This window comes from Saccopteryx bilineata, chromosome 2 (genome assembly GCF_036850765.1).
Source record: "Saccopteryx bilineata isolate mSacBil1 chromosome 2, mSacBil1_pri_phased_curated, whole genome shotgun sequence".
Classification (NCBI taxonomy): Eukaryota; Metazoa; Chordata; class Mammalia; order Chiroptera; family Emballonuridae; genus Saccopteryx; species Saccopteryx bilineata.
In genome coordinates this window covers 385,172,431-385,198,423 of record NC_089491.1, presented here as the reverse complement: position 1 = coordinate 385,198,423, position 25,993 = coordinate 385,172,431, and the positions used below count along the sequence as shown (strand labels likewise).

The 25,993-nt window shown below is 52.9% G+C and overlaps 2 protein-coding genes and 1 long non-coding RNA gene across 4 annotated transcripts in view; 2 read left to right on the top strand and 1 right to left on the bottom strand.

Moving 5' to 3' along the window:
- The window catches only part of RNF43 (ring finger protein 43), a 70,034-nt gene extending 59,216 nt beyond the window's left edge, over nucleotides 1-10,818 (top strand). For both annotated transcript variants that reach the window (XM_066264064.1, XM_066264065.1), the window contains 7 exons: nucleotides 410-484; nucleotides 595-726; nucleotides 1,331-1,435; nucleotides 2,802-2,963; nucleotides 3,492-3,594; nucleotides 4,175-5,521; nucleotides 9,356-10,818. In XM_066264064.1, the coding sequence (XP_066120161.1) occupies nucleotides 410-484; nucleotides 595-726; nucleotides 1,331-1,435; nucleotides 2,802-2,963; nucleotides 3,492-3,594; nucleotides 4,175-5,521; nucleotides 9,356-9,399 (1,968 nt within the window). In that variant the 3' untranslated portion in view covers nucleotides 9,400-10,818. The remainder of the gene's footprint in view (nucleotides 1-409; nucleotides 485-594; nucleotides 727-1,330; nucleotides 1,436-2,801; nucleotides 2,964-3,491; nucleotides 3,595-4,174; nucleotides 5,522-9,355) is intronic.
- A 1,786-nt stretch (nucleotides 10,819-12,604) lies between these two features.
- On the top strand, nucleotides 12,605-16,685 carry SUPT4H1 (SPT4 homolog, DSIF elongation factor subunit). The gene is made up of 5 exons (XM_066255520.1): nucleotides 12,605-12,726; nucleotides 13,219-13,325; nucleotides 15,553-15,608; nucleotides 15,878-15,931; nucleotides 16,298-16,685. Exons 1-5 carry the CDS (start codon nucleotides 12,613-12,615, stop codon nucleotides 16,363-16,365), a joined length of 399 nt encoding a protein of 132 aa, XP_066111617.1. The 5' UTR covers nucleotides 12,605-12,612; the 3' UTR covers nucleotides 16,366-16,685.
- Nucleotides 16,686-22,598: 5,913 nt separating this feature from the next.
- LOC136323653 (uncharacterized) lies at nucleotides 22,599-24,041 on the bottom strand. The gene is made up of 3 exons (XR_010728997.1): nucleotides 23,967-24,041; nucleotides 23,723-23,803; nucleotides 22,599-22,878 (listed from the first exon to the last, which is right to left on the bottom strand). It is a non-coding gene; the product is annotated as an uncharacterized lncRNA (long non-coding RNA).
- Nucleotides 24,042-25,993: the final 1,952 nt, after the last annotated feature.

Here is a 25,993-nt window from a genome sequence, read left to right as displayed (position 1 = left end):
CAGCCTGGCTCTCTTCTGAAGCAGCTCTCCCTCTCTGTTCCTCCTCTCTGCTCTGGGACTCGCATCCTCACTCCTGGGGGGCCGGCCACTCCCTGTCCCCATACTGCTTAGAGAAGGCAGGCTGCTGGGACCCTTATTGGGGCGGCTCTTATTTGGTCTTTTCCTAGAGCCTAGTGGACCACTTAACACCTACTAACCCCTCATTAAGGGCTTGTTCCATTACAAAAGGAAAGCCTGAATGTTACCCTTGAAGGCCGTGGGACCTGAGTGAACTCAAGGCCGGGCAGGGCAGGAGTGTGCAGAGGTGTGGTGTGCACAGAAGCCTAGGAAGAGGTGGGGAGGTAAGATGGGGCCTGGGTGGGCAGTGTCCCCCTCTGACCCCAGCCACCTCTGCCCTGTGTCTCTGTAGGCCCGAATGGCCGGTGAGCGGGGAGCCAGCGCTGTCCTCTTTGACATCACTGAGGATCGAGCTGCTGCTGAGCAGGTACCCAGGGACATTGGGGTGTTTGAGGAGGGGCTGGACAGAGGGTGATAAGGTGACCAGGGGACAGAAGTTAGGACACAGCAGCCCTTGTGAACACTCTCCCTCTGCAGTTGCAGCAGCCGCTGGGGCTGACATGGCCAGTGGTGTTGATCTGGGGTAAGGATGCTGAGAAGCTGATGGAGTTTGTGTACAAGAACCGAAAGGCCCATGTGCGGATTGAGCTGAAGGAACCCCCAACCTGGGTAAGCACTGCAGACCTCCAGACCCTGCCCCAACACCTGCTCTTCCCCTCCCATCGGCTCACGGTGTCTCCCGCCAGAAGCGTGAAGACCGCTGGAGCTGAAGAGACCCCTAGTCCAACCTCATCCACCAGCTGTGCACCCCTGGGCAAGTTTCTTCTCTGCGCCTATTTGCAGAAAGAGCAGATTAGGCCAGCTGAGTTCTGAAGTTGTTTTCAGCTCTGTGGTTTCATGGCAGAGTAGCAGAGCCAAAAGGAAAGCTGGTCCCTGGCTCCCTGGCCCCCTGCCCCCTGGTGGTATTTCTTTGCTGGCTAAGAATCTCACACGGCTGCTCACAGAGGGGTCCCTTCCACCTTTCCCCAAGCACACGGGTCTTCAGATAGTACCCCTCACAGTTGACATCCTGAGGACCCTGTCCTACGAGTGCCCATGGTCAGAGAGGAACCACCTAAGCTCACCTGCAGCTTCCTCCCACCCCACCCGCTGGAAGACTCGAGGGGACCTTTAGCAATCTTTGTGTCACCTGGGCTCCCGTGTTGCTACCAGACTGGCCCAGCTGCTCCCAGAAGTGTGACCCTTTCCCTCTCTGCTCACACCCCACCCCCAGCCTGATTACGACGTGTGGATCCTCCTGACGGTGGTGGGCACCATCTTCGTGGTCATCCTGGCTTCGGTGCTGCGCATCCGGTGCCGCCCCCACCACAGCAGGCCGGTGAGCAGGGTGGGCTCCCGGGTGGAGGCAGCATGTGCATGTGTGTGGGAGGGTGGGGAGCAGGAAAGGTAAGTGAGGGAAAAGGTGCCTTTACACCCATGGCGTTTGACTCGTTGACTTCCATAGGTTTGCTCATTTGTTCATTCATTCATTCAGTAACTGCAGTGAGCTCCCTCCCCTTTGTGTGCCAAGCACTGTTCCAGGGGTTGGGGTGAATGCAGGGAACAAAAAAGACAAGAGACCCCTTCCCTCGGGAGCTTTCATCCTACTGGGAAGAGACAGACAATGAGCAAAATAAAGAAGTAAAATATCTAGTATTTTAGCTGGTGCTATGTTCTGGGGAAAAAATTAAGTAGAAAGGGAGGGAGGAAATGCAGAGGGGACAAGGTTGATTGAAAATTAAGGCCAGGAAGACTCACTGAGAAAGGCATTACAGAAAAGGCCCAAAATGGGCGAGAGGAGGACCCGTGCAGGTGGCTGGGGACACAGTGACTGAGTGGAGAAAGCAGGAAGCGGGGAGGCCGGGAGGAGCAGTGAGGAGGTCCTGGGACTGGGACCGGTGAGTGACAGGGCAGAGCTGGAGGTGAGGGCGGGGTTCACGAGGGCCCAGTTGTATTGGACTGTTTAGGCCATTGTCTCAGCAGGACTTTGTTTTTTACTCTGGGTGAAATGAGAGCCACTGGAGGGTTTTGAACACAAGGAGTGCCATGATCTGACTTCAGTTTTAACATGATCCCTGTCACCGCTGTGAGAAGGCCGGGTTACAGGGAGGCAGGGCTGGAAACAGAGAAGCCAACCAGGAGGCTGTTACAGGAATCCCGGTGGCAGTAATGGCAGCTTGGGCTAGGGCGGTGGCAGGAAAAGTGGTGAGAATTAGTTACCTCCTCCTTACATTCTGACGGTAGAGCTAACAGGTTGACTGGTGGGTTGACCATGGAGTACAAGAGAGAGGAGTCAAGAATAACACCAGGATTTTTGGCCTGAGCAATTACAAGAATGGAATTGCCTTTGACTGAGAGGGGGAATTGGGGGAGGGCAGGGATGTGGTTAGGGGTGGTTCACTGGGATTAGGGAATTCTGTTTGGGGCACGTTGGCATGTTTGAGGAGGGGGCTGGGCAGAGTTTGACTTGCCAGTTAGATACAGGTCATCAAGGGAAGGAAGCTGGGTGAGTGGGGGGTGGGGTGCAAGGCATGGCACGAGCCATGCTTGGCAGAGCCACATACGAGTTTGAAGGGGACAAACTCTCAAAGGTTGTCAATTGACCACATGATCTCTCTGGGTAACCGGGAACTGAGTACAAGCTGGGGTCCAGGGGGGGCGGAAAAGGAGCCCTTGCCCATTCTGAGCCCGACCCTTCTTCCCAGGATCCCCTTCAGCAGCGAACAGCCTGGGCCATCAGCCAGCTGGCCACCAGGAAGTACCAGGCCAGCTGTAGGAGGGCCCGGGCTGAGTGGCCAGACTCGGGGAGCAGCTGCAGCTCAGCCCCTGTGTGCACCATCTGCCTGGAGGAGTTCTCCGAGGGCCAGGTAAGCGGGTGTCATGGTTCACCTCTGCAAGCAGGCTGGGAACGGGGGCTGGAGCCTGGGAAAAGAGGCACTTCAGGCTGGTGTGGGTGCTCTGGCTGCATCTGTGTCCTTTGTATCCTGCGTGGGGCAGAGGCAGGGGACAGCCCGGAGGTTTGGTTGTTTCCCTGGTCTTCCAGGGAAAGAGAGCTATTGTTTGTTGAGTGTGTACCACGTGCCAGGCTCTGCAGTGGGTGCTTAGATGCACTATCTCTTTAGTCTCATGACCATGATGGGTGAGGGTAGATTAGTTTTTCTATCCTTCTGTACAGAAGAAAACTGTCTGTTAAGAAACTTGCCCAAGGTCATGCGGCAAAGCGCACAATCAGACCTACCTCATACCAAAGCCCTTACCGTTCCTATTCCACTAGGAGGTCTTCTGCTGTAGATGACAGCAAAGAGCAGAGGCCAGAGGGCATTAGGAGGACGTCTTGCTTCCTTGCCACTCCTGTAGTGACAGATAACTGGTTCGGGTCCCTTTGTTTTCTCCAGGAGCTACGAGTCATTTCCTGCCTTCACGAGTTCCACCGAGCCTGTGTGGACCCCTGGCTCCATCAGCACCGGACTTGTCCTCTCTGCATGTTCAACATCGTAGGTAGGAGGGGGGCCGAGGTCTCCCCCACGCGCAGGCAGATGGGTCCAGAACATGCCTTCCCTGTAAGAAAGGCTTTTGCCTTGAAGCTGAGGAGAAAGCAGCAACACCTCAATAGTTCTTAAGCTGTGCGCTGTTCCGGGGTGCCTTCTCGGAGGGGGCGGGCCATTATTTTAGAAGTTATTTGTATTTTTATGAGAACTTGATTCTAAATCTGAATCTGTATATGTATTATTCCAACTTGCTGGCAATAAAGTATCCTATTCTAACAAAACCAGGATATTTTGGCAATTTTCTAAAAGATGTAAATGAAGTACCATGAGGAAGAAAGAGCCTCTCTCTAGCTCACCCCAAGGTGCAGTGGGGGCTCGCTGGGGCCTGGGTCAAAGAGCCCCACGTGACTGATGGGAGGAGCCGAGGTCAACAGGCATGGTGGGCCTCCCAGGGGACAACCTGACCGGAGGGAGCCAGGGCATACGCAGATTAGGAATGGCCTTGGTGCCCCAGACTCCGAGCTCCGAGGCTGCGCAGACTCCAGTAGGCATGCTGTGGCCACACCTGTGCTCTGGGTTCTTTCTTGCAGAGGGAGATTCCTTTCCCCAGTCCCTGGGACCCTCCCGATCTTACCAGGAACCGGGCCGGAGACTCCACCTCATTCGCCAGCATCCCGGCCACGCCCACTACCACCTCCCCGCTGCCTACCTGCTGGGCCCTTCCCAGACGGCAGTGGCTCGGCCCCCACGACCGGGTCCCTTCCTGCTATCCCAGGAGCCGGGCCTGGGCCCCAGGCACCACCGCCTCCCCAGAGCAGCACAGCCCCTGGCTCCCGGGGAGCCGCCGCGCCTGGCAGGGCCCCAGCACCCGTTTGCGCAGGCCTGGGGTTTGAGCCGCCTGCAGTGCGCTGCACAGCACCCCACCGTGTGCCCTGCACCCCCACGCCGGGCCAGGCCGCACGACAGCAGCGGGTCTGCAGAGAGCTACTGCACTGAGCGCAGTGGCTACCTGGCCGACGGGCCGGCCAGTGACTCCAGTTCGGGACCCTGTCACGGCTCTTCCAGTGACTCAGTGGTCAACTGCACAGACGTCAGCCTGCAAGGCATCCACGGCAGCAGCTCCACCTTCCGCAGCTCTCTGAGCAGTGACTTTGACCCCCTGGTGTACTGCAGCCCCGAGGGGGAGCCCCGGGCCCAGGAGGCTCAGCCCAGTGTGACCATGCGGCCCCGCTCCTTGGACTCAGTGGTGCCCAGAGGGGAAGCCCCGGTTTCCAGCCATGTCCACTACCACCGCCATCGGCACCACCACTACAAAAAGCGCTTCCAGTGGCACGGCAGGAGGCCTGGTCCAGAAACTGGGGTGCCCCAGTCTAGGCCTGCTGTTCCTCGGACACAGCCTCAGCTGGAGCCGCCCTCTGATCAGCAGGCCGCTGGAGCCAGCACTGCAGCCCCTCCAGGGCAGCCCCCCAGCCCGCAGCGGCCCAGGGCCCTCACAGAGCCAGCCCCAGCCCGAAACGAAGCTTCCAGCCCTAGCCCCGGCAGTCTCTTCCACCCGCAGAAACCCAGCTTCCCCATCCGGCATCCACAGAGGAAGCGGCGGGGGTGTCCCTCAGAGCCCACCCCAGCCTCTCGGCCCCAGGACTTGCCTGTACACCCAGCTTGTCAGAGTTTGCCCCACTGTGGCCCCAGCCAGACATACCCTTGGTCTCCGGAGGCCCACCCACTGATCTCTGGACCTCCGGGCCTGGACCGGAAGATGCTACCAGAAACCCCAGGCCCATGTTACTCAAGTTCACAACCAGTGTGGCTGTGTCTGACTCCACGCCAGTCCCTGGGACCACATACACCTGGGCAAGGGCCTTCCAGATGGAGTTCTGCCACCTCAGAGGGCAGGCCATGCCCTTACCCACATTGCCATGTGCTGCCAGCCCAGCCTGGTGAGTTTTCAGGGGAGCAGGTATGGTGTGGTGGGGGGAGACTGGATACTGAGAACGAATGAAATCAGACAACCAGGGGTTGAGGGAAGCTGAGTAGAGTACAGAAGAGGTGACATTCAAAATACTCAACAACTGCCACATGTTAGTCATTGGTCGCCAGATCATAGGGAGGGCTCAGGGAAAGTCCTGGTGTGACTGAGACATTAGAAAGCACTTGGGGTGGTTTGGGGCAGAGCTCAAATGGAAGCGTTTCAATATTGTAATAATTGGTCCAGCTATTTTTTTTTTTTTTTTTTTGTATTTTTCTGAAGCTGGAAACAGGGAGAGACAGTCAGACAGACTCCCGCATGCGCCCGACCGGAATCCACCCGGCACACCCACCAGGGGGCGACGCTCTGCCCACCAGGGGGCGATGCTCTGCCCCTCCAGGGAGTCGCTCTGCCGCGACCAGAGCCACTCTAGTGCCTGGGGCAGAGGCCAAGGAGCCATCCCCAGCGCCCGGGCCATCTTTGCTCCAATGGAGCCTCAGCTGCGGGAGGGGAAGAGAGAGACAGAGAGGAAGGAGGGGGTGGGGGTGGAGAAGCAGATGGGCGCTTCTCCTATGTGCCCTGGCCGGGAATTGAACCCGGGTCCCCCGCACGCCAGGCCGACGCTCTACCGCTGAGCCAACCGGCCAGGGCGTGGTCCATCTATTCTAATGCACACAACTCAGTATTAGCTTTGACTGCACAGAAGGCCACAAAGTGATCCTTGCCCCTGAGGAGAACATGGAGGGGAAGTAGGTACTGATAACCATAATACTAGGTCATCTGTGAAGAACTATGTGAATGATGCAGAAATAATAAAATGGTTATGGGGTGGTTTCCAGCAGCCCTGTGGGTCCTTTCCTCTGAGGTAGAAGACCAGCTAGGGCTTCCCTTTTAAAGCAGTCTTGTTAATAAGATGGACCTCATTTTCTTGGAGTCTTAGTGCATTCCTGTTACTGTATGAACAACCAGTGATGCCCATGTAAATCCTCGACTTTAACTTGGCATTTATTCGCTCAAAGCCTTCTACCTGCTGATCTTCCCTGTCTTCTCCCATTGTGTGGATGACACAGTTCTTTGCCTGCAGATATATGTAGGAGGATTTCTCCTTTCCAAAAGGGAACCCAGAGGTCTTGAAATGTAAGACCTCATGCCGCGAACAAGCGTGGCTAGTAATTCCAGGTCCAGAGTGGTAACTGCCTGGAATTAATAAAATAGACCAGCCTGACCAGGCAGTGGCGCAGTGGATAGAGCGTCGGACTGAGATGCCGAGGACCCAGGTTCGAGACCCTGAGTTCGCCAGTTTGAGCATGGGCTCATCTGGTTTGAGCAAAAGCTCACCAGCTTGGACCCAAGGTCGCTGGCTCGAGCAAGGGGTTACTCAGTCGGCTGAAGGCCCACGGTCAAGGCACATATAAGAAAGCAATCAACAACTAAGGAGCTGCAACAAAGAATTGATGTTTCTCATCTTTCTCATTCCTGTCTGTCTGTCCCTATCTGTCCCTCTCTCTGACTCTTTCTCTGTCTCTGTAAAAACAAAACAAAACAAAACAAAATAAAATAAAATAGACCAAAAGAGAAATAGGATGGCCTCGGGAGGACTTTTTGCAATGCAGAAGATAGCTTGCAAAAGGCAGCCTCCACCCCAGTACTTGACCTGCTTTATTTATAGGGCAAAGTGAGGCCATTAGCAAATCAAAGAGATCATTAAAACAAAGTCACATTTCCAAGGCACCTTAACTTCACACAACAAAGGATAAAAAAAAACTTATCTTCAGTCTTTTTGAGGGACATGGGAGATAGGATGAGTATAAACCAGGGGTCCCCAAACTTTTTACACAGGGGGCCAGTTCACTGTCCTTCAGACCGTTGGAGGGCCGGACTATAAAAAAAACTATGAACAAATCCCTATGCACACTGCACATATCTTATTTTAAAGTAAAAAAACAAAAAAGGAACAAATACAATATTTAAAATAAAGAACAAGTAAATTTAAATCAACAACACACTGACCAGTATTTCAATGGGAACTATGCTCCTCTCCCTGACCACCAATGAAAGAGGTGCCCCTTCCAGAAGTGCCAGGTGGAGGCGGATAAATGGCCTCAGGGGGCTGCATTCGACCCAGGCCACAGTTTGGGGACCCCTGGTATAAACAATCCAGCACTGTAGCTAACAGAAAGGTGTGGAAAAACATAGCCTTTAGCAACTTCACAGAACAAGTGAGGTGAGGGGTTGGGCAGACTGTCAGCTTACTGCCAGTTCCCCACACCTCTGTCCCCCAAAAGCTAAACTGCAAAGACCCTGTTGGCTTTCGGTCCCCAACAACCTCAGAGTCTAGGCAGGACCTGTGAGCTGCATTCATTCATTCATTTCATCCCTCCTCTGTACTGTATGCTTGCTCTGTGCTAGGCTCCATTCTAGAACCCAAGGACATGGCACTTGTCAGCCAGGAGACCCGGGCCTAAGGGGAGACACGTATGCAAACAATTACAGTAGGAGAAAATACAGAATGGGGCAAAAGTAGGTTTACAGTTGTTCGTCTGGAAAATAATACAGTAATTAACAAATAATAATATAAGAATAAACTAGGTGTCACATACTCAAAACTGTAAACCTACTTTTGCACACACACAGGCACCCGCACCCCTGGAATTGCTTTCATAGAGCCATGTAATGCAGGCTTTGGCCGTGTGTTGGCGGATTCTGTGTGGCTCCTGTCATGTGTGTGCTCTCAGTGCTGCCAGTGACACGCCACCACCTCCCCTCTCTCCCAAACTCAGAGCGAGTTTCAGTGACTCCCTTTGCCCTGCTCCTCACATCCAAATCAGTGCCAGGTTCTGTTAACTGGATCCCTGTGAGCTTTATCATGTTCTCCTCCAGCGCTGGGACCCCTGCCCACGTCTTGGGCACAATCTAAAGACTGAGGCAGGATCTCCTGGCTCCTCCCTTCCTCTTACAGGGCTGTGAAGGCAGGACTGCACATCCGGTGTTGTGTCCTGGACAGCTGTGCTGCACAGCTGCCCTGCCCACCTCCCCTCCACACTGCTGCCAGGGTCATCTGCCTCCAATAAGCTGTCCAGAAACTCAAGTGTTCTGTTTGGTCCACAGTAAAGAAAAATCCAACCTGATTTGGCCATCAAAGCTCTAGCACCATCTCTCCTCCGTCTTCCTCCCCAAACTTACTACCCACTTCACCCCTTCTCTTCCCTTGCTCCACGCTTTAGTAAAACTAGGTTGATAGTCCTTGAAGTTTCTGCAGCCCAGAATATGCTGCTGCCTTCCTAGTCCCATAATTCCAATTCTTACCTATTCCTACAGGGCCAGCTCATTTATCTCCACTTTCAGGAAGCCCTTCCTGATTACTCCACGTGGACATGATCTCTCTCCTTCCTCCATTCATCTCTTATGACCCTAGTCCGGTTCCACTGGCATAATTGCAATTTGCATGCAAACCTTCTCTCCTACAAGGTTGTCAGGTCGCTGCTTATTCTTTTTGGTCTTCGATTTGGCACATGGTGGCTGGTCAGAGTCACAAGCACTTAATAAATATTTATTGGGTGAATGAATGAATAGTAAGTATTGGTAACACACTGGTTGCTATATATGTTTCTCTTTGTCTAGATTTGTTTTTCTCCCCGCTGTCTCCCAACTGGGGCTCTCAGCTTTCATCCTATCACCCCTTCTGGACACACTCCCTGCTCTTCCCTCTCTGAGTTTCCCTTCAGCCAACTCCACTGCAGGTGGTATAAGCAAGGGGCTGGCCTGACCCTCGGTGACCTCTTTTCTCTCCTGTCTCTAAATGCAGGCTCGGAGGAAGAGCTTGAGGCCCTGTGTGAACAGGCTGTATGAGGTGTGCAGGTTTCCCTCCACCCAACGGTGTGCTCTGGGTGACTCAGGGCCTCCCTGGCGCCGAGCCCTGCTCCCGAGAAAAGAAAGGATCTCAGACACCCCTCTTCGCCATACTTCCTGGAACCACTGGAAGAGGAGTGGTGACGCTGGGTGGCAGGAGGTGCTGTTTCCTGCTCCCAGCTCCAGAGCTTGTCTGCGGAACCCGTGTGCAGCACAGCCAGCCAGCCTGTGTCCCGCAAGGCACCAGCCACTGCCTGCGTGGGCAGGCTCCCGTGAAGGCTGTTTTTGGAAAGCAGGAGGATGGTAAGGGTAGACAGGTGTTATAAAGGTGCTGCTCCTTCCCCTAGCCCCGGCAGGTCACCCTCATCCCAAGCCTCGTGTTCATACCAATGAACCCAGCTGAATGCATGACCCCTTCTCACCTCCTTTCTTGGGTGAGTCCTGCACACCAGTTTGGCTCCTCCCTAGTAAGGCTGCCCCATCAGCAGCAGCCCTGACTCTTCCCATTTTTCTTCTCTGCGAAAGGGTCAAGAGCAGAGGTGACTCCTGAGCCTTAAAAGCTGGGGAAAGAGGGGTGCTCTGCATCTTCTCCAGGCAGTGCCCACCCTGGCTGGCACACAAGGGAATATGTTTTTCCCTTCTTGTCCTTAATTTTCAGCTACACTATAATAAGTCAGAAGGGAGGCTTTGGAGGCCATCGTATGGAGTTCTCTCCCCAAGGTGGTAAGAACCTGGGGTGAAGCCTCTGATTTTCAAACTCCCTTGTCACTCCAGCACCCCCATTTCTCTGGGAGTTGGGGATGAAGATAGTGGGAGGGAATAGCTCCCCTGGAGATCTTCTGTCTCAAAGTCCCAAAGTGGACGGAAAAAGAGGATTTCTGTTGGACTTTTTTCTGGGAAGAGGGAATGAAGGTAGAAAAGGCAGAGTTACATTGAACAAGCACAACAAGGAATCCTTCTCTGGGTTTTTTTCCCAGAACAGGGATGGGGAACAGGACAGACCAAGGAAAAGCAAAGAGACTCATGGGTTTAGATGGCCTGAGGATCAGCTTCCCAGCATAAGCCAGACAGGCCAGGGACACACAGGAAGGTGTCACGGGAGAGTGGAGTTGGAGCAGGAATCTGGTCTGATCAGCTGGTACCGAGTGGGCAAGGGCTGGGGGGCCTCCTTAGGGTGACATTCACCCCAGGGCAGCTTGACCATTGCTGGCCCCTCAGGCATTATCCCATTTGGAATGTGAATGTGGGAGCAAAGTGGGCACAGGACCCCACCAGGGAATCTTCTTCCCTCCATCAGTGGGGAACTGGCACTGAGGGCCCCACATGGTTATTTATATCTGAACCAGACAGAAAGACGCTTGAATCAGGCACTATGTTGAGAAATGTATTTATTTGCTAATATATTTATCCATAAATGTGGTCTGGTCTCGTGGTTTTGTTCTATCCCTCAGGGGGACAACTTCATCTTCTACGTCGACAGAAATAAATTCTGATAGCAGAGGCTAGGCTCTGATTTATGAAAGAATTGGGTAGAGTGCTGGGCTTGGCAACAAGAATTGGTTTGTAAGCCCCTGAAAACATGTGAGACAAGAGGAGAAAGATTCTTGCTGTTGTTCAGTCTGCATGATTATTGCACTAGTTAGTTCACACTCTAATGTCTGGTACTTCAGTGACTTTGTGACCTGGCGCTAGTTCTCTGTGCCTCACTTTTCCACCCATAAAATGGGTCTACTTCACAGCTGTTATAGAGCTCCCCTGAGAACAGAGAGTGAATGCATGTTCAAGTAGAAAGTATTCAGGGGTAGAGAACATCTGAACCCGGCACAGCCCAGCTGGATGCTGAAGAAACTCAATTTCAGCTGGGGGACTGGTTGGGAAGATGGAACAGCAGGGCCTGTGAAAGGCCATTGGCTGCCGCCATGGCCATGCAGCTTCTCATTGGATTCGGGCAGAAGGTAAAGGAACCGTGGGGCCAGAAAATAGTGGGCCACTCCATTCATTCAAGTCCTGCGGTGGACGAGAAAGCAGGCAGGGAAGACCGCTTGCCCCTCTCTCAGCACCCACCAAGTTCAGCAGGGCTCCCTCAGCACTCTGCATTCTCCAGATTTACCAGACTCTTTCTCCAGGGCCCCCCAGCACTCTCAGCTCTCCCTCTCCAATAGCAGATAATGGCCCCCTCCCAAGCAGAAAGGCAATCCACAATTTGCAATCTGCCGCCCTGAGGGCAAGCACGGCAGCCTTACATAGATTATACACACATGGTGCTGCCCCAGGTCAAGTGAGCAAACCTAAAAAAAAAACCAACCACGCATATACCCAACAGCCTGAAACTATCTACCCAAAGCTCCAGTCAGACAAACACAATGGCTGCTCAGCACACACACGGACTGTTGTGGATCAAGGGAACGGGCGCCCTGTCGGTAGGAAGTCCCACGGGGCCTGGAGAGCCTTTGCTGCCCTCACAGAGCACCTGCCCTCCTGCCTCCCTGGGAAGGACGTGGGGGGCTGGGGGCTGGCTGGGCCCAGTTCTGAACCACAGAGCGAGGCATTTGGCTTCCTCCAGGGTCAATTGAAAAAGAAAAATGAAAGGACAGTCTCCTGCAGATGTTCTCAGGTAAAAGGACTATCTAAATGCTAAAGGCTACACAGAGCATAAATTTTCAGCTGGAACGAGGAAACGTACAGTTTTAAAAAACAACTACGCATTTTCTTCCACCCTGCCTCCCGCTCCCAGGCCCGCATTCCCGCGGACGGCAAACGGACACCCCGTAACGCTGTCGCAATTAGGAGGGAGGGGGCTGTCCCGGGGCGGCTTTTCATCTCCGCACAGATAATCGCGGGGGAGACAGTGGACTCTGCCCCGCGCTTTTAAAGCGGGAGGATCCCAGAATCTTCCTAAGGGGACCAGCGGACAGCCTGGTGCCAGCGGCCTAGATCAAATGGCCCGCGCCGCGGCGTGTTCCCGCGCAGGCGCCAGCCGCACCGCCCCTCCCACAGGCCCAACGGCTGCCCGGGCCTCTCCCTCGCGCCCGCCCAGGTGGCTGGGGAGCGCGCCGGCCCAGGTGACTCCCAGCCGGCCCCGCCCCCAGGCGGAAGAAACCATTCCCTAAAACCGGGGGAGAGACGGGGCCAGCGGCCTCCCACATCGGAAGCGGAAGTCGAGCTACCGGAAGAGGTGGGAATTCTGGGTAATTTCCTGCTTATATTCAACGAATGAGGGAGCGCTGGCGGTGTCCTGCTGTTGTTTTGTCCGAGATCATGGCTCTGGAGACGGTGCCCAAGGACTTGCGGCATCTGCGGGCTTGTTTGTTGTGTTCGCTGGTCAAGGTATGCGTCGGGGACCTGGTGGTAGGGGGCGAGGGGATCACACTGGGGGAAGGTGTGGAACAGGACGTGAGAAGCTTCAGGAGGACCTGGTGTAGGAGCTGGCCCTGCAGCAGTAGTCACGGGCGGTCTTGCATGCTTTTGAATCCTCAACTCTTAGCACAGGCCTGACCCTTCACAGACGTTCAGTGAACTTCCGTTGGAAACGAGGGACTCTTGAGGGTCAGGGGTGAGGATCAGTAGCAGAGGGAAAGTAATTGTAGATAGGTTGCCCGACCCTGAGGAGACCAGGGAAAGGAATAGGTAAAGTGCAGTTGGGAACAAGAGAAGGAATGTGAGCGTGAAACTTAGGGGCTTTGGTAGTGTAAGTGGGGGAGCTGAAGTGACAGGCAGCATAGGGAGTCTTATGCTTGCCCAGGAAGTATGGAGAAAGCCGCTTTTTCTTTTGGCCTGTTCATGCTCACTTTCCTTCTTATTAAAATGTTTCTCTTTCAGACTATAGACCAGTTTGAATATGACGGTTGTGACAATTGTGATGCATACCTTCAGATGAAGGGTAACCGAGAGATGGTATACGACTGCACCAGCTCTTCCTTTGATGGGTAAGCCCCGTTAGACTTCTTTATTCACTTCTACATTACCTCCACAGCACCCCACCAGGTAAAAGAGGGCAGGCTTTTAGACCATAGTCCTGATTGATCTCAGATATTTTCAGTTACACTGTCCGTACAGTAGCCACTAGCCATGCCTGGCTTTCAGCACAGGAAATGTGGCTAGTCCAAGTTGAAATATGCTTTAACTGTAAAGTATACACTGGATTTCAAAGATTAAGCTTAACAAAAAAAGAATGTAAAATACCTTAATTTTTCTATATCAATTGCATGCCAAAGTGATGATACTTTGGATATATTGTATTAAATTAAATATGTTCTGGAATTAATCTTACCTTTTTATCTTTACTGTTTTAAGCATGACTTAAACTGGAGTTTTTAAATTTTTTTTTTAGAGAGAGAGAGAGGGATAGACAGGGACAGACAGACAGGAACGGAGAGATGAGAAGCATCAATCATTAGTTTTTTGTTGCACATTGCAACATCTTAGTTGTTCATTGATTGCTTTCTCATATGTGCCTTGACTGTGGGCCTTCAGCAGACCGAGTAACCCCTTGCTGGAGCCAGCAACCTTGGGTCCAAGCTGGTGAGCTTTGCTGAAACCAGATGAGCCCGCACTCAAGCTGGCAACCTCGGGGTCTTGAACCTGGGTCCTCTGCATCCCAGTCTGACACTCTATCCACTGCGCCACCACGTGGTCAGGCGGAAAAATTAAAATAACTGTGGCTTTCTTTATATTTCCTCTGGATATTTCTCCACTAAACTGTTAGCTCATTGATAATGGTATCTGTGCACCAGGACCTGGCACAGGGCCTTAAAGGTTATGGATACTTAAAAATTATTTGTTGAAGGCATGAAGATCCTTTTTGAAAATGAAGGGTAGATACAGTGATGGTAAATTGTCCCAAAACTAATGCTTTTAATATTTATAAGAGAATTTTTCCCTTGTTGAGATTATGCAAGGGGGAGAAGAGAAAGTCATATAAATATAAGTGCCCATGTCTCAGTTTTCCTTCCCCAAGGTCAGAGCAAGAGGACAGTATTCTTTGGGGGTTAAGAGTATTTTTTTTTTTTTTTTTTTTTTTTACAGAGGCAGAGATAGACAGGGACAGACAGACAGGAACAGAGAGAGATGAGAAGCATCAATCATCAGTTTCTCGTTGCGCGTTGCGACTTCTTAGTTGTTCATTGATTGCTTTCTCACATGTGCCTTGACCGTGGGCCTTCAGCAGACCGAGTAACCCCCTGCTGGAGCCAGCAACCTTGGGTCCAAGCTGGTGAGCTCTTTGCTCAAGCCAGATGAGCCCGCGCTCAAGCTGGCGACCTCGGAGTCTTGAACCTGGGTCCTTCCATATCCCAGTCCGACGCTCTATCCACTGCGCCACCACCTGGTCAGGCGGGGGATTAAGAGTATTATTTCTTTTGCCCTTAGCCCAGTTAAGGGTTTATACACAAATTAGTCTCAAACCCAGCTTGCTAAAGTTCCTTTAAGGTGGGCTAACTCCGTTCCTTTTTTTTTTTTTTTTTTTTTTGTATTTTTTTTCTGAAGCTGGAAACGGGGAGAGACAGTCAAACAGACTCCCGCATGCACCCGACCAGGATCCACCTGGCACGCCCACCAGGGGCGATGCTCTGCCGCAACCAGAGCCACTCTAGCGCCTGGGGCAGAGGCCAAGGAGCCATCCCCAGCACCCGGGCCATCCCTGCTCCAGTGGAGCCTTGGCTGCGGGAGGGGAAGAGAGAGACAGAGAGGAAGGAGGGGAGGGGGGTGGAGAAGCAAATGGGCGCTTCTCCTATGTGCCCTGGCCAGGAATCGAACCTGGGTCCCCCGCACGCCAGGCTGACGCTCTACCACTGAGCCAACCGGCCAGGGCCATTCCTTTTTTTATTTCTTTTAAGAAGAATACAGGATTGGACAAAAAATATTGTCATAGAACCTTTACTTTTTACAGATACATGTGCACACTCAGTTACTTAGTCACTTTGTTCATTTGTTAGCACCGTTTAAAAAGAGTAAACAACAGGCCAAAGTAGAGTTGCTCTGCTCAGCCAAGGCACCAAACCAACACTTAATGAGCAACCAAAGCCAAGTTTCAATTAATCCTGGGTTTCCTTTCCTAGAACTGTTGTGCTGGCCGAGAACAGAGGAAGAAGGCAGCTTGTCAGTCCTTCTCTTTAGTAGGCGAGGCTCTGGCTGACTTGTTCTTTCTCTTCCTAGAATCATTGCAATGATGAGTCCAGAGGACAGCTGGGTCTCCAAGTGGCAGCGAGTCAGTAAGTATCTCTCTCTGTTCTGCACTAGAGTTGTGGCTGGCTGTCAAAGTGGGGGAGTCATAACTTTGTGGGCAGGTGGCCTCAGAAGTGAGAGGGATGGGGTTATAGAACAGACGAGGAAAGTGTTTTGTGTCCTGTCATTTAGTAATTGTAGCCGGCAGAAGTGATTGCCTTTCTCTTGGAGTTAGAGCACTTCTTTTTTATTTTTAGCTTGAGCCTCCATCTGGTCATTAGTTTTAAGTCACTCTCCCTGCAATCTCTTCTTTCAGGTAACTTTAAGCCTGGTGTGTATGCGGTGTCAGTCACTGGTCGCCTGCCCCAAGGTAATAATTATGAGAACAGCCCATGTTTATTGCCTGTGCCAACTTCTGTGGAAGTCCTTTATGAGAATTATCACTAGTCCTCACAACTCGGAGGGAGCCCAGGCTCAGAGAGGTTAAATAACTTGCCCAAGGTTATGCTGCTGGTAAATTTGAACCCAGGCATTCTGGGTCTAGAATCCTTGCTTTTAACAACTACAATTTTCCTCTCTTCTTCTCATTCTTACCAAGTTATTGCAAAGACTTGCCTGGATCTCCAGTGGTAACAAGCCAGCCAGGCAGGACTTTCGATGAACAGTCTAGGAATTCCTCCCTACCTCCAGAGTGGTAGCTGAAGGACCATAAAACTGTTTTCTTTTTCTGCCACAGGAATAGTGCGGGAGCTAAAAAGCCGAGGAGTGGCCTACAAATCCAGAGACACGGCTATAAAGACCTAGCAAGATGTGTGGCTGCCAGTGGCGTTGCCGCCACTCCTGCCTCTCCTTATTTATTGCTGTGAAACTGAATGGACAGAACCTTGAGTGCTCACTCCCCCGTTCTGAGGCTCAGCAGACTATTGGGAGCGCCCAGTGTGTTCCTGCGCCGTTTTACCTGCTTTGGACTGCTGGGGGCTGGGAACAGTGGGTTGGTGGTAACGGAGCGAACCGAGTGCAGAGTAGGATGCTGTTTTTCCTACCCACGGCCCTGGGCTGCCTCCTCCCCATGGGTAGGACTCTGTATCAGGTCCAATAAACATGAACCCACAGCCCATGGCGGATGTCTTGCCTCCCTCCTCTTTTCTCTTAGCTGGGCCTGATGAGAGCTCACTCACCCTTTAAGCACCTTCCAAGAACAGTGGCCCTGCTTGTCTGAGCCTCCGGGGTGCAGGCTCTGTAGTGTGCTTCCTTGGGTCTTGTTGGAAGGTCTGCTGTTGGGAGTCTAGGCAGTCCTGTCCTGGAAGTCCTGGTGGCTGGGACCTGCCACCTTCTGCCCTCAACCTGTTAGAGCAGGTGTCTCTTGGAGAAACCCTGAGACTTGGTATTCTTTATTTATTGACCATGTTTAATACTTTCATTTTTCCTTCCTTGTCTGTTTCCTCTTTACCGTTCTTCCTATACCTCAGGCCGGCCGGTGGCACCCGTGACCTCCCCTTCTTCCCCCGTTACCCGCATTCTCCTGCATTCCCCTAACGGATCCTCAGATGGTCTGGCTAGCTTGTGCCTCCATGGGAGGTGGGCTGCTCCCGTTCTTCTCTGGCCTAGTGTAGGGGCCCTTAAATGATGTCATGCTATTGGCCAAGGGAAGTTACTTGTTTTGGAATTAAAAATTTATGGTAAACCCTTCTTAAGTTTCCACGAAAAGTCTCAGTATCCCCGTTTTGAATTCCCTGCATTTCACATTCTTCCTCTGGGAAATGAAAATAATAACTGCCTGTTCACATTGGGGTTGTGATTATAAAAATGAAACAATGTGGAGATTCTATAACTTAAGTTGTATAGAAGTAAAAATCATTTGCTTTCCCGATAACCATTCTTCAATATGAATGTTATGTGCAGTCAATCAAAACAGTAGGGGAGCCTGACCAGGTGGTGGCGCAGTAGGTAAAGTGTCAGCCTGGGATGGTGAGGACCCAGATTCAAAAACCCAAGGTCACAGACTTGAGCTCATGCTCACCAGTTTGAGTGTGGGATCATAGGTGTGACCCCATGGTTGCTGGCTTGAGCCCAAGGTCACTGGCTTGGCTGGAGTCCCCCAGTCAAGGCACATATGAGAAAGCAATCAGGCACATATGAGAAAGCAATCGGTGAACTAAGGTGCTGCAACGAAGAATTGATGCTTCTCATCTCCCTTCCTACCTGTCCCTGTCTCTGTCTATCTCTCTCCCTCTCCCCATCTCCCTTCCTGCCTGTCCCTGTCTCTGTCTATCTCTCTCCCTCTCCCCATCTCCATTCCTGCCTGTCCCTGTCTAGCCCTCTCCCTCTCCCCCACCACTTCTCTAAAGGGGGGAGGGCAGGGAAATGTCCAGACCCGGCACTGCAGGGTGCACTGAGGCCAGCAGAGGCTGGCACTAGGGCGGTGTGCCACCTGGGGTTGCTAGTGAGTCCGTGTCTTGTTACCTGTGGCCTGGAGTGTGGGAAGGAGGGAGAGATGCTGACTCAGGTGCCCGCGCCTCCCGCCCCTGTCCTAGGTCTGTTCCCACGACTGCGCATGTCACCACTCACAGCTCCTCAGACCAGAGCTGTTTCTCTGATGCCTTCAGGTCTGAGGGACTGGTCTGTAACCCCAATTCCAGCTGAATTTATCAAGGATTTTCCCAGCTGAGCAAACTAAGAGAGCTCCAGGCTTAGTGGTTTCTTTTCTGTTAAATTTCAATCTGGAAGGAGCTGTGGGAAGTCCCCCACTGCCCCGAGTGAGCACTTACATCCCAGAGGGAAGAGGTGTGTTTCAAAGTGGCCAGGCCGTGCAGCCGACACCCAACTTTCACTGGCTTTCTCAAAAAGTCCCTTGGAAATCCCCCCTTGCTGTCCTGCGTGTCTGCCCCGGACGTGGCTGCTCGGTGAGAATGGAAACCAAGGTGGGGAGGGGAGGCCAGCGGAGCTTTGTGCAAGTAACCACACACGGGCTGCATCAGCCCCACACCGAGCTGGGGCCCTAGCTGTCAGTGCGCAGGAAGCCAGAGACAGCGCTGGTGGTTGTGGGGGAGGGGTGGCCGGTCCCAGTAACCGGATTTCACAGGCTCAGTGTGCCAAGGGGGCTCCACCTGGAGGCTGCTTCCGAATTCGCTTCTGTGCTTCCTCGGCCCTTGAACCTGCTGCCACCGAGCAGCCGGACCAGGTGGTAACGTTCCGGAGTCCCGTGCCTTGCTGGCGTCCAGGGCAGCAGAGCCAGGGACTGTCGGTTCTCCCAGGCTCCCTGGGAGGGAGCCATGCTGTGTGGAAGAGGTTCTAGGTGCTAGTACTGCAGGCCTGCGTTCCACGCGGGAGCGTTCCACGCGGGAGCACTCTGCCCTGCTCGTGGCAGCTGTCAATGTTTGGCCCCGTTTTTTTTTTTCTTTTTTTTTTTTTTTAATAAAGCAAGAGAGTGAGACAGGGACAAGAAAAGAGAGAGATCAGAAGCATCAACTTATAGTTGCATCAGTTTAGTTGTTCATTGATTGCTTCTCATACGTGCTTTGATGAGGGTCTCCAGCCCAGCCAGCGACCCCTTGCTCAAGCCAGTGACTGTACCTTGGCTTCAAACCAGCGACCCCCACACTTAATCTGGTGAGCCTGCTCTCAAGCCAGATGGACCTGCACTCAAGCCGTCGACCCCAGGGTTTGGAACCTGGGACATGCCAGATCGACACTATCCACTGCACCACCAGTCAGGCTCGGCCCTATTCTGGCAGCTGAGGTCCCACATCTGCCCAGGGTTTGGCTTCTGGACTTCAGAAAGGCAAGGCTCCTCCATAGTTCAACAAGAACAGACTCGAGTCAGGCAGATTAGAAACAGAGTAGTAACCAAGCTCCCTCTCCCCTTGGAGAACTCATTCTCCACTCCCTGCCCACCCTAGGCTGTGGGGTTAGGGTGTGTCCCAAAAACTAAAAGGGCTACATTGCAGTGCATTGCTACATGGAGCCTCCAGCTCAAGACAGGGATTGGTAGCAGACAGAACAAGGGTCAGAACACTCTGGTCTTTAAGGGGAGCGGGTTCCCCGAGAGTAATGTGGATGGGCCGCTGAGGGCCTATACTCAAACTGGGCTCTTCAGGTTTGGGGGCTGAGACTTCACCCTTCTGGCATGGCCACCACCTTCTAGCTCCCAACCTGTCTATAAGCAGCTCTTTAATTCTCAGATCCTCTCCTGACACCTGACCTCTGTGTGCATTTAAGAGACAGGTGATGTTTAAGAACAGACTGACAGCATCTTGCTTTGGTTCGGGTTTAGCATCAGTAACGCCTCTTCTTTAAATAGCATTTTACAGTTGACAAGGGACTTTTCTGTCCAATATCTTCTCTGATCCTAAAAACCTGTGTCATAGTTAACATCTTGTGTAGTGATGAAGGGACTAAGGCTCAAAGAGTTGAGGTGTCTTAGTTATGATCAAGTGGTAGATAGAGACTCAGTGCAGAAAGTACCCTGCCCACACCCGCTCTAGGGCTGCTGTTTCCGGCACAGCTATCCCCAAATGCAGCAGGGGTTGCTCCTGTCATGAGTATTCCATGGAACCCGCGTGACGGATTAGCTCGTTGGACGAAAGTTACATGTCCTTGCACAGTGAGCCCTCCCCCTGCACAACCACCCTGTTCCCCAGCACCTACATCTCCAGTCTCTGACTCTAAAATCAGCTAAAGGTAGGGAGGCAGTGTGAGGAAATGGCCCAAGAAAGAGAACCTGGGGGTTTACTTAAGAATCCCTGTCTTGCCTGACCTGTGGTGGCGCAGTGGATAGACCGTCGACCTGGAAATGCTGAGGTCGCCGGTTCGAAACCCTGGGCTTGCCTGGTCAAGGCACATATGGGAGTTGATGCTTACAGCTCCTCCCCCCCTTCTGTCTCTCTGTCTCTCCTCTCTAAAATGAATAAATAAAATTTAAAAAAAAATTAAAAAAAAAAAAAAAAAAAAAAAAAAGAATCCCTGTCTTGAGTGTTGTGAACCTGACCAGTTCTCCGATTCCCTCCTGGCCCAATCTTATGCTCCACTCCAGCAGCTCCTAGATATCTGCTGGCCTGTGCCTCAGACCTAACCCAGGTGTCGGGAACCTATGGCTCACTAGCCAGATGTGGCTCTTTTGATGGCTGCATCTGGCTCGCAGACAAATCTTTTTTTTTTTTCTTTACAGGGACAGAGAGAGAGAGAGAGAGAGTCAGAGAGAGGGATAGATAGGGACAGACAGGAACGGAGAGAGATGAGAAGCATCAATCATCAGTTTTTTTTCGTTGTGACATCTTAGTTGTTCACTGACCGCTTTCTCATATGTGCCCTGACCGCGGGCCTCCAGCAGACCAAGTAACCCCTTGCTTGAGACAGTGACCTTGGGTCTAAGCTGGTGAGCATTTTTTATTTTGCTCAAGCCAGATGAGCCTGCGCTCAAGACGGCAACCTCAAGGTCTCGAACCTGGGTCCTCGGCATCCCAGTCCAACGCTCTATCCGCTGCGCCACCGCCTGGTCAGGCCAGACAAATCTTTAATAAAAAAAAAAATAATAATAACATTAAAAATATAAAACATTCTCATGTATTACAATCCATTCATACCATGGTTCATGTTCATGGTTGCGGGTGGCTGGAGCCAATCACAGCTGTCCTCCGGGACAATACCAAATTTTTATTGGGTAATGGACAAGGTACACAGGTCGTTGTATGGCTCTCATGGAATTACATTTTAAAATATGTGGCGTTCACGGCTCTCTCAGCCAGAAAGGTTCCCGACCCCTGTTCTAACCTCTCCTGCTTGTTTCTGCTCGCCCCTCCCTCCACCTGCGGCCCAGCTATGGCGCCGTCACGCCCCACTGGAACACAGACTTCCGTGATGAAAATACACAAATCTTCCTAGCGTGCGGAGGACCCGGGTACGATTCCCGGCCAGGGCACATAGGAGAAGCGCCCATTTGCTTCTCCACCCCTCCGCCGCGCTTTCCCTCTCTGTCTCTCTCTTCCCCTCCCGCAGCCAAGGCTCCATTGGAGCAAAAGATGGCCCGGGCGCTGGGGATGGCTCTGTGGCCTCTGCCCCAGGCGCTAGAGTGGCTCTGGTCGCAACATGGCGACGCCCAGGATGGGCAGAGCATTGCCCCCTGGTGGGCAGAGCGTCGCCCCTGGTGGGCGTGCCGGGTGGATCCCGGTCGGGCACATGCGGGAGTCTGTCTGACTGTCTCTCCCTGTTTCCAGCTTCAGAAAAATGAAAAAAAAAAAAAAAAAAAAAAAAAAAAGAAAATACACAAATCTTACTGGGAGCATTGTCCCTGCCTCCCTGCCCTGTGGTCTTCCCCACTCATCAGCCCTGACTTTTCTAAGTCATTTCACTTCTCTAAAATGAAGTTTCCTTCAATGCAGTTGGCAAAACTTCAGCATTGGGGAGCAGGATAGTGGTTATCTGGGGAAGGTGGGGATGCAGAAGGTAATGGGGGTCCCTCCACCGCCAGTCAGAGGCTTGATCTGGCTGCTGCTTACATAGGGTTGGTTCACTTTCTGAAAATGTATTGAGTTATACACTCATGATTTGTGTTGTACAGACTTTTCAATTTGTATGTTATACCTCAAAAGTTCCCTTAAAGAGGTGGATGGCCAGCCCTGTCTTAGGGTCATTGTGAGGATCAAAGACATTAGGTAAAAGCAGTTTGAGGGCTGTAAATGATTAAGTGTGTCTAACAGGGGTCCCCAAACTTTTTACACAGAGGGCCAGTTCACTGTCCCTCAGACTGTTGGAGGGCCGCCACATACAGTGCTCCTCTCACTGACCACCAATGAAAGAGGTGGCCCTTCCGGAAGTGCGGTGGGGGGCCGGATAAATGGCTTCAGGGGGCCGCATGTGGCCTGCGGGACGTAGTTTGGGGACGCCTGGCTAAGGGATTGTCATGATCCGAAATCGTCCACCTCCAGCTAAGTTCTAGGTCAGTGTGACAAAGCTGTCCTTCATCCAGCACTGCTGGTCTGTAGATGTCCCAATACTCCTATCATACATAAACACATCAAAACGGAAACATTTTCCTTCAAGTCCATGGCTTTTTATTTTCATCTCTTCCTGTTCTCTCATGTTTTATGAGTTGAGTTGTTTTTTAATTTTTTTTTTGCCCTTTGCTATGTGGAGACGAGATTCTGGATGTGATTTAACCTCCACTTGGCTCAAACTCATTGTTACAAACCTCCATTTCTGTATCATGTGATGAAACAGTTCTGGGACGGATTATTTTTCTACCTCTTGGATTCATGTCAGCCTGTCAGCTGTCACTTCTGCTGTTCATGTGTGGCTATCCCCCTTCCAGTCTTGTTTGAGCTGAAAGAACAGACAGCCATGCTTGGTGAACATTGCTATGGGGGGGAGGGGAGCACGTGGCTGCCCACCTGGGCCTCGGGGCTCAAGGCCTGCACTCTGGACAGGGGTGGGGGAGGTCCAGCCGGCTGGGGCTGTCCACAAGGTGAAGGCCGATCACACAGCGTGTGCGTGGCCTGGGAGAGCCATGCCTTCGCCAGCCCTTCACTTTGTGGGTGAGATGACCGAGTCCCAAAGACCATGGTCAGCCTGACCTCAAGAGGGGGGACACTGCTACTTCGTCTGACACTGCCTGCCTCAGTGCCTTTTGTCTACTGATGCTGGTATTTCTCTTTGCTTTGAGATCCCAGAAAGCAGGAACTGAGTGCAGAGAAAATTCTGCCCCGTGCTGTTGGCACCAAGATGCTGGGTCCTCTGAGAACTATGATAGAAAGATCTCCCTTCTAGCCCTTGGCCCTCGGCCCTCCTATTCTCAGCATGCCCCCCCCCCACACCCCCCAGAGTGGAGGGCAGGCATTATGGAATCATGGATGGAGGATTTGAAGCCCAAGCTTTTTGGGGGGAGCACCTCTCACAGCACAGGGAAGTGTGGGGCTGAAAGAAGTCAGGGAGCTAGCAGGCCCATTCCGGGATCCGGGGTGCTGCTTCCTGCCTGGGAGCTCTCCCCTCCGCCCCCCACCCGAGCTCCTGTGCTACAGAGGGAACTGGAGGGAAGAGAAGGAGCAGCTTCAGGTATTAGGGTGGGGGGCCCTGCTTCTCTCCCGAATGGATTCCTCATTCTTTCTTCCCCAAACCCAGCCACCGCCGCCCTTTTGACGCCGACCCCGTCCCCGGTCCCAGAAAATACCTGGAAGGAAGTGAGGGCTCTGAGACCACTAGCAGGAAGAGGGTGTTTAACCGTCATCTGGTCCCTGGGGGCTTGCGCAGCCTTGAATAGAGAGGGCAGAGGGGGAAATGCAAATCCACGCTGAGGGAGAGGAGAACTCCACAGAGAGGAAGAGGTGGCAGCCACTGCACAGCCTGCCTCTGGGCTTGGGGTCCCAGAGGAGCCGGGGAAGGCTTGGGGAGGCCCGAGGCAAGGGAGTACTCACAGGTTCTGGGAGAAGCCAGCACCGCCCCCACCCTGTCACCCTGTGCAGGCAGCTGTGGCACTGGCACTTTCTCTGGGCAGCTGGGTAGACTCACTTCCTCAGCCACGCACCCAGGGGGGAGCAGGGCGATGGGGCGGGGTCTGGAGCTCGATAGAGCCCAGCGGGAAGATGAGAGGCCGGAGCTTCAGGTGGGCACAGCCTGGCCAGAGCAAGTCTATTCTGCTCCTGTAACAGGTGGGCCTAAGCTTAGATTGGGAGCACCCACACTCCCAACACCTTTCCCATTACAGATACCGGGGGCGGGGGGCCAGAATCGAGAACCACATGGTATTCTTACAGAGGGATCTCTCACAACAACTGGGAGGCAAGAATATGAGTGAGGCTCAGCCCTTGCTTGGGCCAGTGTCTCTACAATAATAATCTATTACATCAGTGTGGCATTACCAGGTTCAAAACCAGCCATCTCCATTATTGCATTTGATCCTCAGTACCACCCTGTGAGGCACTGTTCCCCTTTCACAGATGAGAAAACTGAGTTTCAGTTACGTCACGCGTGACTACAATGGTGTTCCAGCCCGGCCGTCCTTGTGGCTTCCTGTCTGCTGTGGCACATGGACAGCTAGGGCCCATAACTGGGGTTAGGGGTGAGGGGGTCCTCCTTGTCTTCCTTTTTTCCCCTTGCACCCCAGCCTACAGGTGTGGCTCTTGAGGGTGTGGCTCTACAAACCTCAGCACCAAGGTCTTTGGGGGCTGAGGGCCCCATACCTCTCTGTGCTTATCCACCCTTGGCCTTTCCTGGAGGGCCTGGGCCTCCTGCCCCCAGCCCTGGCCCCCATTTTACTCCAGTTGTCTCACCTCCTTCCCCCTCCCCCTTCCACCGCAGCCCCATGACATGCTGCCGCAGCCCCATTGGCCAGCCTGGGAGCATTTGCCCTTATTTGGCCGGGCGGCTCCAGACCGGGCCTCCGGCCCAGCCCCGCCCCCGCAGGCTTGTGTTCTCACTTCGTCTTTTTGAGGTTTGGTGCTGGGGCCCTGGCGGGCTTCGCTTCAAACGCACTTTCTGGTTGAGTCACTTTTTAACGGCTCTCGAGTGCTGTGCGCGAATGGAGATCTGGCTGCCACAGCCAGCCCTCCCCCATCTGGCTGCTTAACCGGCTCAGAAGGAAGAGGCTGTTTGCTCGTGGGACAGGTTGTGCAGACCACTTGGTGACCCATGTAGACACCCCCACAAGCCTGGGGACTGAGAAGTCTGCCCTGAGTTCCAACCACTGCTTTTCCTAACTCCCTTCTTGTGTCTCGTGTGTGAGGAGACAGATACAGACAGACAGACACAGGCTGCACCCCCTCTGAGGTCTGCCGGGCCTGGTCCTTTTGAAGATACTTTGAAAGGAGTCCCTTAGAGGGACAGAAACTACGCAGGCTGATAGAAACTATGCAGACTGTTGGCCGGATTTCAGGAAGGTGAAATTTAACTGTTGGCCAAATTTGGGTTCCTCATCTCTGAGATGGGGATACCATCGTACATCACTGGGTCCGCCTGATGATCCAACGAGCTTCTGATTGAATGCACTTTATAGAGTTCTCTGGATCCTCCGCTGCCCCCTCACCCGCAGTTCAGGGTGCAGATCGTGCGGGAGAGGGAAGAAACAGCCCGGGGTTGTTCTAGGGGCAGTGCTCACAGAGCTGTTCTTCCTGGCCCCACTCCCTGCTTCTCCAGCTGTCCCTGGGATGGGAGGAATGGGGGGCAGCAGTGGCATAGGGAATATAACTGGCGCCCGAGGCACGACACTTCATTGGCGCCCCCCTCCCCTTCAACTGTGCTTTTCTTGTTTTCCTTGGAGACCATTTGGCACCCTTCTGTTAGTGGCGCCCGAGAAGTGATAGACCCCCTTTGCCCCCCCATGCTACTGGGGGGCAGGATGCTGGCAGGAGAGGTGACAAGATAAGGGGTCTCCCAGCCCTGTGCCCCTCATTCCTAGCCCCCACAGGGAAGACTTTCAGCCCAGACCCATTCCCAGCTGCCGGCC